The sequence below is a fragment of the Rhea americana genome, unplaced genomic scaffold (genome assembly GCF_003343005.1).
Source record: "Rhea americana isolate MKP2758 unplaced genomic scaffold, rheAme1 scaffold_167, whole genome shotgun sequence".
Lineage (NCBI taxonomy): Eukaryota > Metazoa > Chordata > Aves > Rheiformes > Rheidae > Rhea > Rhea americana.
Window position 1 is genome coordinate 1,064,836 of NW_028185783.1, and position 10,750 is coordinate 1,075,585.

At 38.8% G+C, this 10,750-nt stretch overlaps 1 protein-coding gene across 1 annotated transcript; it reads right to left on the bottom strand.

Moving 5' to 3' along the window:
* Positions 1–2,083: 2,083 nt before the first annotated feature.
* On the bottom strand, positions 2,084–7,805 carry FGG (fibrinogen gamma chain). The gene is made up of 10 exons (XM_085300621.1): positions 7,734–7,805; positions 7,596–7,640; positions 6,964–7,147; positions 6,757–6,850; positions 5,273–5,403; positions 4,450–4,583; positions 4,154–4,338; positions 3,208–3,482; positions 2,644–2,813; positions 2,084–2,271 (listed from the first exon to the last, which is right to left on the bottom strand). The coding sequence occupies exons 1-10, from the start codon at positions 7,803–7,805 to the stop codon at positions 2,257–2,259; spliced, it is 1,305 nt and encodes a 434-aa protein (XP_085156747.1). The 3' UTR covers positions 2,084–2,256.
* Positions 7,806–10,750: the final 2,945 nt, after the last annotated feature.

Below are 10,750 nucleotides of genomic sequence, written 5' to 3' on the forward strand. Positions count from 1 at the left end.
GGACCCAGGGAATATAACTGTAGGCTGTGATCCTGCAGACTCCCTTATGAGCACTGGCATTGGAAGTCTGTGAAAGATCAGGCTGCTTGGGTTCAACAGATCTGATTTTCTAGACTGCTGGAGCAAATAGTTCTCTCCAAAGAGACTCTAAATTATTTGTGATACCTTAAGACATCAATAAACCCATCAATTGGGAGAATAAGCTAAGCTTACTTCTTGTGAACAACCTATAAAATGACAGCTCACATCAAAGAGATGTGTGTAGTTAAGGCAGTTTCTCATCAAATAAATAATTGCAACCAAAAGCTAAAGTGGAAGAGATACAGTTTAGGCCTAGAGAAATTTGGACATACAAGTCAAAGTAGCAAAGATGAAGGAGTACCTTTCAATTCCATTGTTGTGAATGTACAAACAACCTCAACCTTAAAGTAATGTCAGAGGTGGGATAAACTGAAAATAGAAAGGGGAAGTGACATGGACAGTGCCATTCAGCTGGCTGTTTGCAGAACTGGGCTCAGACTCCAAGCTTGTCAGCATCCAGCTCCCCAYCCTTCCCACATACCTCTCTACACATTTCTCTTCAACAATAACGAACTGTAGGAGAAGCCTCACTACATAAAATGTTCAGGAAGATGGTACTCTGCTTGCTGAGGATGTGGGTGTCTGGGCTAGTGTTGAGCCATGCAGCATGGCAACAGAGCCATGAAAACATACTGGGCCAGCGGTGTCCTTCTTGYCCCCTACCCAAACAGTTGTTAACTTGATGCTGGCCTTTTGCTAGCAATGCCTTGTATCATCTTCTGACAAATTCCTGAGAAAGCTGCCTTTCTCCCACACTTCAGCTTCAGGGTAAAAATTCAATCAAGTCAAAACAACCCCAGTAAAAATGATGCAAGGACAGCAGCTTGTTGTGCTAAGCAGATGCTGAGATAGATTCCAGGAAAAAGGCTCAGCCACAGCCTATCTATACACCTTGGACACCAGAATGTGGTGGAATGGAAGAGTGCCAAAGTGGCTTAGATTGCCTTTAAGGTATGTCTTAGCAGTGCAGCATAACCATGTCTTTAAAATAAGCCATTCCAATGTGCTGTTCAGAAACACCAGGCAAACTTCTGGCCTCTCAATAGTAGCTAACAATGAAGATTAGGAAACACTTCATATTTATTAGTGTATGTAAGTGTATAATATAGTGTATATAAGTGTATATAGAGTATATATTACACTTAGGGTATCAACTTCATGCATTCAAAAGTATAATAGCTTCTCTAGTCTAGCTGTGAATATATTTTTGTCTAGTAGTTTCTTCTACAGGCCTAATTTGATTTGTTAATGCATCCCTTACAAATTTCTTTTGTATTCTTGATCTGCGCTCATGTGAATCACATGGTATTATTTCTTTGTCATGAATAGTTATCACAATTAGAAAAAGAGAATGTAAGTAAAATACAATGAATTGCTAGTGAAAACTTCAACTATTTTAATCTAACACTAAAACATCAAATTCTATTTATTTTTAAACATTTATGATTAAAAAAGTGGTATTCAGGAATAACAGGTGTATAGTGTAGTACTACTATAATGAGCTAAACTAGTACGATGAACCAGAACCCAAATTTGGGATTTTATTCATATTAATATTTGAGAAATTTGTTAATTCCTGTGCTCTGGAGTAAAATATGTGTTCTTGGTCATTGATAGGATACTTCCTAACATATACTGATTGAAAATGTATGTATTATTTGATGGCAAGCACAGTTAAGTGGCCTTCAGCAGTAAACTAGGCCTCTTCCAACTTGCTGGTATTTTTATCTGTGCCACAAATCAACAATTCTATCAGCAAGTAGAATGAAAATTTTTGGAAGTGAGCAACATTTTATGAATAAATAGCTCCAACATACACCTTTGAACAAACTGCAGATACTACTGGCACACAATTCAGGAATGAGTGAATCAAATAGATTTGATCAGAGTACCTTCCAAYCACGATAATGTTTACTTTGCTTTGCTTGGCCAAGAGTAGAACACAAAAAGCAAGTTCAGAATTTTGTAATAATCAAAAATTTATTGAGAATTGGTACAGAAAAAATAACGATGTACAGAGGTAAGTAATGGCCTGCACAGGGAAAAGGCTTGGACATTTTACTGTCAAAGGTGTTTATGGTCAAAACTGAGCTGAAGAAGGTTAGGTAGGTTCAGAGTCCCACAGGTATAAGACTTGTTTTCCCTGTTCAGATAAGTCTTTGTTAAATTGTCTATTTATGCATCTCCAACCTACAACAGAAAAAAAAGAGAGCATTACAATTTTTTTTCTGAAAGAAAGATGGAATATATAAGGCTATGATGACATGCTGATAATGTTCATACATATTTATATTAGTTGGAAATTAAAAATGTAGCATTTAGAATATATGAAGACAAAGAATTATTTCTGATCATAAAACTATCCTTTATTTGTCAGTTAAAAGAAACAGTAATGAGGTAGATATAATAAAACTAAAAATATTCCTGTGACAAAATGGTAAACAAAGCTGACTTCTCTAAGATGTAGTGGGCTTAACACTTCAACTGTATAAGCTCTGTAATTTTAAATAATAACTCTGTTAGGTTGTCATTTTATATATCTCCTCAGCCCTACGGTCGAACCTGTTTGGTCTTGCCTAAGTTGTGCTGCTGTCCATCTATTGACAGTCTGTTGAATGGGATGATTTTCATTGCAGTTTTCTTCATGGAGTACCACTGGCTACGCCACGTTGCCCAGATAATCCCATTGTCATATCCGGCTGGACCAGCATCTTCAGATGTGTACACACCATCTAAAAATAGCAGTTGCAGCAAAATATTTAATTGGTTTCTGAAATGACGAATGTATCCATGCATCTTCTGGTGCTTGACACCTTCATGGTATCCCTGGGCATACCAACAGGCCCTGCTACTTGCCCCTATCCCACCAGGTTGCTCCTCTCAGGACTGATTTTCCCACTTTAGACTGGAAGACAGCCAGAAGTTCCTACTATTACTATTAATATTAACAGCTACTGGTAAGAATGAGCGATGCCAGCTTTAGGGAAACCAGACAGCTACGCAAGTGACACATTTTTGTTTGTCATTGGAATGTGGTATAGAACTGCTGAGTACTTTTTCTATATAAAAATAGGTATTTAGAGGCACTTCTTCTGCATAAAAATAGGTATTCAGAAGGTATTTTACCTATATAATATTTGCCATTGAGGTGGCCAGCGTGACATCTATTCATCCACCAACCAGATCCATCTTCTGCAGCACAGTTGCCTTCGAACTTGTCGTTGTCGTTATCATAGGTACTGAACTGCATGCCATTATGGTAGGTGGATGCTTTGTCACTTACAGTTCCAAAATCAAAGCCATCAAAGGCATCCCCAGCTTCACCACCAATAAAGTAGGCATAGGTCAACCGGTATTTGTCTTCTTCATTTCCCACTCTGAATGAAGCATAGTCAGCAGTGCTGTTAACAAAGAATAATGGTGAATGTGAGCACATTGCACTCCCACACTCATGACTGAAAAATACATGCCCAGTGCACTGCAGAAAAGGCATTTCTGCCATCCTAAAACGTAATTTTGAAAACGGGCTCTTCTTTGTAAGATTACATACCTCATTTTAATGAAATATCTTTAACCAATTTTTGTGCTCCAGTATTAGACATGTTTTCTGACTACTATTCAGTGATGTACCAGAGATCTATGTTATATATGCATATATACAGCATATAGCCCAGGCTCCTACTGTTTAGGCTTAATTAGCTCGAGGAAATTCACAGTTGGAGAAAGGAACAGATATCTCAAGAAACAGCAAAGATAGTATGCCCTGTGAGCTTCCTAGAAAACAGAAACAACCTGACCATTCTATGCAAGATATTAAGAAACTTTGAGGGAAAGGAACAGATTCATTCTGCCAAATAAACTAGGGCTGCCAGTGCATGGCCTTCAGGCAGACATGTCTGGCAGCAAGTCACATGCAGTGACTACAGTCACAGCTGTGGATTCAGGAATGGATGAASTTTCCTATGCATATATTAGCAGATCTAATGACACCATCATTTTTTCAGAAATCTATATGAATTGACACAACAGTGTGTTTTAAGCTGTCACTTTCAGAAGCTTCATTAGCAGATACCCTATTTTGCCACTCCAGTCCTCCAGTTCTATTCGTAAGGTGTACGGCAGAGTAGACTGTGTAGTTATTAAATGAATCTTTTCATTGCCCAGCCAGAACTCTGTGCTGTCATCTGGAGATAGATGTCCAAATCCTTCCTTGTACTGTTCCCAATTTTTCTTGAAGTCCTCGCTCCCATCCAGTCTCTGAGGAAAGAGAAAAAAGTCTCAACAAAAATGTCATGTATCATGTAAGTAAATTAACACAGTGCTGAAGCAATAAGCTTGCTCCTGTTACTAAACTACTGACATACATACCCTCTGTAATACTGTCCATCCATTGCCATATGAGTCAATCTCACAATAGACCAGGAACATCTGCTTGGCTTTTTGAGGCTTGATGAAGTAAAGACCGCTTTTTCTGGCGCCTTTATTTGCAATATCTTGACAATCTGAAGTAAAGATATTAAAAGGATTGTTATTAATTTAGCCACTGTTCTATCTTCATATTTATTTGGTCTTATAACTTTCTTAGTGCAAGAAGTACAATTCATCAAAATATCGTTTTTGCAAAGTTAGATATTTAGTCTACATTCTTTAACCATAACCATAAAAAAACAAAGACCAAAAAAAAAATAACCATAAAAACCCACTGAAGTTCACAGGACTTGCGTAAGATCATCAGGACTTTAGTTTCACATACAGTTTAAACAACTTAAATGTAAAATGTAATGATCGCAGTAATTTCTACAGCAACAAAAATGGCACGTTTGGCGCTAATGGAATAATTATATTTTCTTCAAGTGACTGCAGAAATGTCATAATGATAATTCTGTTTTTCCTATGTCCATGGAATTTCTCCTCCCCTTCCTGGTATACAGCATACGTTTTGGGGTGGTCATATTTTGGCTAACTAGGCCAAAGGAGCAAGTAYGACTTCTGTTTCAACCAATTGTCCTTTTTGCAGAACATCTACCTATTGCTCATGCTGATCCAAGTGCAAGCTGCATAGCTTTCAATTTCATACATCAYTGAAGAAATCTGTGGCCCGTAGGATTACAAATAACTCAGCCTGTTGAAGCCAACTGGCAATACTTGTAACTGAATTATCCCTCCACCATACAAGAAGTATTTTGTGTACCTCTTCCACTTATCTCTTGTATTTCAGCAGTATCTTTGCATGGCTCCTGACAGCGTGCTTCAAGCTGAGCAATCTTCTGTGTTAGTAGTGTGATCTTGTTGCTGTTCATTATATGTGCATCTGTCAACTGTCTGGAGAGACATAAAAATGGCTTGTTGCTTCAGCTGTTTCTTACTGACAATAATAGACATTTTCCAACACACACACGCCTTACTTATCTAACATACTATACCAAAACACCTGATTTTCTTAGTACTGGTATTTAAAGCTGAGGAACTCCTAAAGAAAGGAAGGTGACCTCTGCATTTATGACGAGGGAGAGAAGTGCCATCCTATTCCCTTACAAGCAGTAAAGCAGATGTTACAGCCCTCAGAGCCCCCCTCAACTAGTGCTCYGTGAGAAAACGAATTTTCTGCTGTCAGCTATTGTTTGGTGCAAAAGGTCCAGCCTATGCTCTGCCATTCCCTGGCCCCTCTTTTCTCAYGGTTTTGACTGGCTGTCAGTGAGTATCAAGCATCACTGAGTAGCAAGCACACCCAAGTTCAAGCACCACTATTCCAGCTTGCCTCTCGTTAGGCTGTTCAAGTATCAGGAGGCTCTTTCCTCCTTATGATCTTCCAGGCAGTGGGATTAGAGCTTGCCACCCCTTGCCCCATGTAAATACCTATTAGAGCTATGCCAATAAGCATACACAATTCAATTTTCACATAGTCATTTTTTTTAATTCAAATTTCCATTCTGAAGGCTGTAATTTTTTCTGCTGTTAGTTTACCATGAGAAAAATGCTCCCTCATTTCCTTTCTCTTCCCTGTGACTTGTTCCTGCCCTGTATTCAATACTTTGTTCCCAACTGACTGAAACAGGAAAATATGTGCTTGACCTTATACCAAATTTGACTTGACTTTGACTCCCTAATCAGCAAAGCTCAAATAAGTAATTAATACATGAATATAACTCTATGGAAAGTTTTTCTTTGTTCTCCTGTGTAGACGATAAATTATTCTTTTTAATTATGAATACATTTTAAAAACATAGATTATGCAAATAAACTGATGCAATAATCAGAGCACCTAAGTCTTAGTGGAACTAAGAGCCAATTTTCATGGATATATGCAGCAAAATTAGGCAGTTTGTAAAGATATTCAATACACTTTGCATTACAGCACAAACTCATATTAATAAAATCTCCAAATTTCATGACATAATTGGTATGAATATTTGGCATAGCAAAYGAAACATAAATAAAAAAAATTGCCAGCCTTCACAACATTCTCATCTTGCACTTCTTGCACAATTACTGGGTTATGTAGATGAGCAAAGAATGCAATATCAGATCCACATTGTGGCTTGCTAGGCAGCTATTAATAATGTGGCTGTAATGGTCCACATGAGCACAGAAAATCTTTCTGAGAAAATCTTAACTGCAGTTGAGAAGAGGAAGAAAATGATCTGGACTGCAATACAAAAGGTAGAAGATACCTACTGTATAGTATTTTCATGAGACAAAATAGTGTTTTCATATTTGATAATTTCTTCAATTATTTTCCTGGACTTTTGAGCAAAGCTACCACTTAAACCTGTAAAACAGGCAAAGATGTAAAATTAGTGTAACTAATTAATCAAATGAAAAAAACAAGATAAGCGCATAAATGATATTTTTTCAATGGCATAGTTATTTTTATATTCTCACTTGGTAGTGTCTGCTTCTCAGGAGGACTGATGGTTTGGATGTGTTGAATCAATTGCTCTGTTGTTACTGTGGAGTTAGTGATTTGCTGCAAAAGTCTCTCAATTTCCTGCAGTTCATTATCCATAGTGAGATGGTATTTATTAAAGAAATCTGCAATGCCACAGGTAGTTGGGCAATAGCTACCCTAAAGAGGAAAGAATAATAATTGATAATGTTTCAGGAGCAAGAAAATAACAGCAGAATATTTGGGCAGGAAAACTTGTAGTCACCATTTATACAAATGATTGTGGACAAAAAAAGGTAGGCATTTGCCACTTTGCCTACAGTATTTGTACGTATAGGGACAATTTTGTTTCGCACAGGTATATAAGCACACACACATAACAAGAAAATAGTGCACGTTATTACTTCTAGTGTCTGCTGGATACGTACTTTAACAGTGCAACCTCCTGTGCATTTTTAGGAAATGCGTACCGCTGTTAATAGTAGATTCAAGCACTGAGCATTTAATAAGTATAGAAAATAACAATGGGGCTCAAATAAAGCTACAAATGCACACCGCTGGTTAATCATCAGTGCAGCAAAACTTCAGTTAGCCTCTTAACATAGAAGAAAAATATTCAGATACTTACAAATCGCTCATCTAATATGCAGCAGTTTTCTCTGGTAGCGATGTACTGAAGAGAAGAAAGAAGATCATTTTCAGTCAATTTTCTCTGATAGCACTTTCGGCATGGACACGTTTCTTAACACTCTCTACCTCCACTTACCGCCATGCTAGTAGAAAAGAGCAGGGAGAAGAGGGGCCCCAGAGGCACCCAGCTGCCCAGCTTGAGCCCCATCGCGTCCACCCCACCGTGTGCTGCTGGCTGCTCTGGACAACTGCAGGCAACAGCCGAAAATGTTCAACTCTGTGCCCCGGACAGCGCCTTTATGGTCCTGGGCACACGAGAGCAGCAGCTTAACGGAGCAGGCTGGAGCTGGGGGTGGGCGCTGGGAGGTAGCGGGAAGAGGCGGGGTGGAGGGTTGAGGTAAATTCCTGGAATTTGCACACATCTCCTCCTCCTCCCATTTTCAGAACCCTCTTCCCACTCACCCACCTTATCTCTGTTCCAGCCAGGTGGCCTTAAGACAGGCAGAAGGGTGAAACTGGGCACGGAGACACCACTTCCCCAAACATGGGACTAAGAAAACTAGCACGTGGTTTTGGAATGGGGCCCGATGAAAGTTTTATTTTAATGAGCATAAGGGTACACTAATGCTCTGAATTATGTGTAAGAGCTACCAATAGCCTAGAAAGTACTATCCAAACTATCAATAYACTATCAATACTAACCTATTAAAAAACTATTAATAGCCTAATAAATGCAAAGAATAATTTGCTGCTATGTAGTACTTCTCAGCAGATCTCAATGTGCTTTGCAAAGGGGACCATCTTTCTCCTTATTTTGCAAATGACAAAACTGAGGCAGAGGAAGATATGAACTCACACTGGGCAATGGCATATCTGGAAAAAGAAGCCCATAGTGTTTCTCACAGGCAATGAAAGTGTGGCTCTTTTCCATCCCTCAACYGAAGGAGTCCATTTGAGCAACTTGATCAAAGCTTCCTTGTGCRGAGTTAACATCAGTATGGCAGGATCAGAAAGGTTTCCTTTCCAATTGCCACAAGTCTGGAACTAGTGTTTACAGAAACGTATTGCCTCTAGATAAAATTGTTATCTCCCTGGGGGCAGAGGCTGACTCTGAGTTTACATTTGTACTCTGCTTCATTCAGTGCACCTAGAGGATTGGTGACAGGCTCTCTGTTCTGGTACAGACTTTATMCCAGGCAAATTATTTTCTGTATGTGCTTCTGCACACTTTCTGTAAAAAGTCAGTGTTAATATCTTTCTACTCATGTTCTGCACCTAAATTTTCTCTTTAGGCTAGAGTTTTTTCAGAGAAAGCCTACATTTGTGCCTGTACACTATCGCAAGTGATGGGGCAGTGCTGACTGAGGCTTTTGACTTCAGTGCATGGTTAACCAAGTGATGAGAAGAAAGGTGGGACTGGGACTCAGGAACGCTGAGTGTCACTACTAGATTTGTTACTGGCTTTGTGATTATGGGCAAATGGCTAGCTATTTAAAAACATAGGGGGAAAAAAAGCTATATAGATTGTATAAAAGCTAGATGTTATATTATTATTAAATTAGATACAATTACATCATGAAACATGCAGAGTTCCTGGCCAGTATATCATCTTTTTACCTGGCCAACTGGGAAGTTTTCCCATCATGTTCGAGGATCCAACTACACAGTACCAGAATCATATGTGAGCATTTATGACGCTAAAAATCAAGCTTGTGGGACATTTAAGTGGAAGCTGAAGCACTGTGAATGGGAGAATCAGYTTTGCAGTGACTGTACCGACTGTACTGATGACCAGGGAGTCAGCTGCCTGCCTGCCATAAATCCTTTCCAAGGGGTGATCCTACAAGTCTATGCTTCCAAATCCTGAATTGATTGGTTCTGTTTCCTATGTAATGAAGACAAAATAAATAAAAATGGATAAAAAAACAACCTGCTCTTGTAGTGTTTTCTATCATTGCTTCATTGGAGCTGTTAACAGGACCATCAGGTCCCACTGGGCTTACAGAGAGTCTCCCTGCCACTGTTGCTCACACATTGCTTGAGCTTGCTTTACTGCTTCAAAGGCTGTAGGTCATCTACCGSAGTAAGGCTGCTGCTGGGGCAGAGAGTCCTGGAGACACGATTTCAGCAGCTGTGCACCACCAGGCTTCCATGAGATAATCTTACATGGTGTGAGTAGGTCACTGGCAGGAACCTCCCAAAATAACTGGGCAAACTTCAACCACAAACATGAGCTCAAGAGCACAGATGGGCACACAATGTTCACAACACAATAGGTGAACCATGTAACACGATCCAGGTATCCTGTAACCCTTAACAGTGTCCAGAACATACCCTTTCATTTTTTTCACTAATAACAGTACATACAGGTTTCAGACTTTTTCAGAACTGTACTTGGCAACAGAGGATAGAAAAGTTGGTCTTGCATTCCTAGCCAGGAATTCAGAAAAAATGGTAGAAGTCAGTGATAGTAAAATCATTAATATTTTAGGTATCAAAAGACATTATTAGAGTTTAATTGTCCTAGACCATTGGCTAGTTGGTTCTGGAAAACAAGAGACTCATTATGCCTACAAATGGATCAGGGGTTGGAAAGCTGAATTTTCAGCAAGTTGCTTACATTAGGCAACTTTCTAGGATCAGTTTATAGATCTACATTCACAAACGAATTAATGTGAAACATTTCAATAATGAGTAGCAAATATCTGTATACTATATAAGTGCTGTCTAGATGTATTACTGGTTGCAATCTTTTGTATTTCTTAGCAGAAGATACAGATATTTAAACCTCACAAAATGTTAGTTCGCTGGTAACATGGTCATGATTTAGCCCTGAGTGATTAATCCTTCCACATCTTTGCTTCCTTCTCTTTCTTTCTATGGTTTCACTTGGTATGATTTAGAAATAATTTATTCCTACTTTCTCATTAGGYTGAAAGCAATATATATTCTTAGTGGAACAGCTGTGTAGTCGTTTTCCTGCCTTACATACCATTTTCTCTTGGTTGGTCCTGGCTGCAAAATAGCTGATCCAAACCAAATGTTCTAGAGATCCAGTTGTACTCTGATACGTGTCCAACATAACTTGACTGTGTTTATGATCAATTTTATCTTTCCAGTAGGCTTATTTGCTGATTTGCTAACAAATTTAAG

What these genes read in the sequence shown, in the direction of transcription:
- FGG (XM_085300621.1), bottom strand. Translation starts at nt 7,805, where the DNA reads ATGGGGCTCAAGCTGGGCAGCTGGGTGCCTCTGGGGCCCCTCTTCTCC. An exon ending in TCTCATGAAAATACTATACA is followed by an intron (nt 5,404 to 6,756) that starts GTAGGTATCTTC and finishes ATGTCTCTCCAG; the next exon opens with ACAGTTGACAGATGCACATA. An exon ending in GATGGACAGTATTACAGAGG is followed by an intron (nt 4,339 to 4,449) that starts GTATGTATGTCA and finishes CTCTTTCCTCAG; the next exon opens with AGACTGGATGGGAGCGAGGA.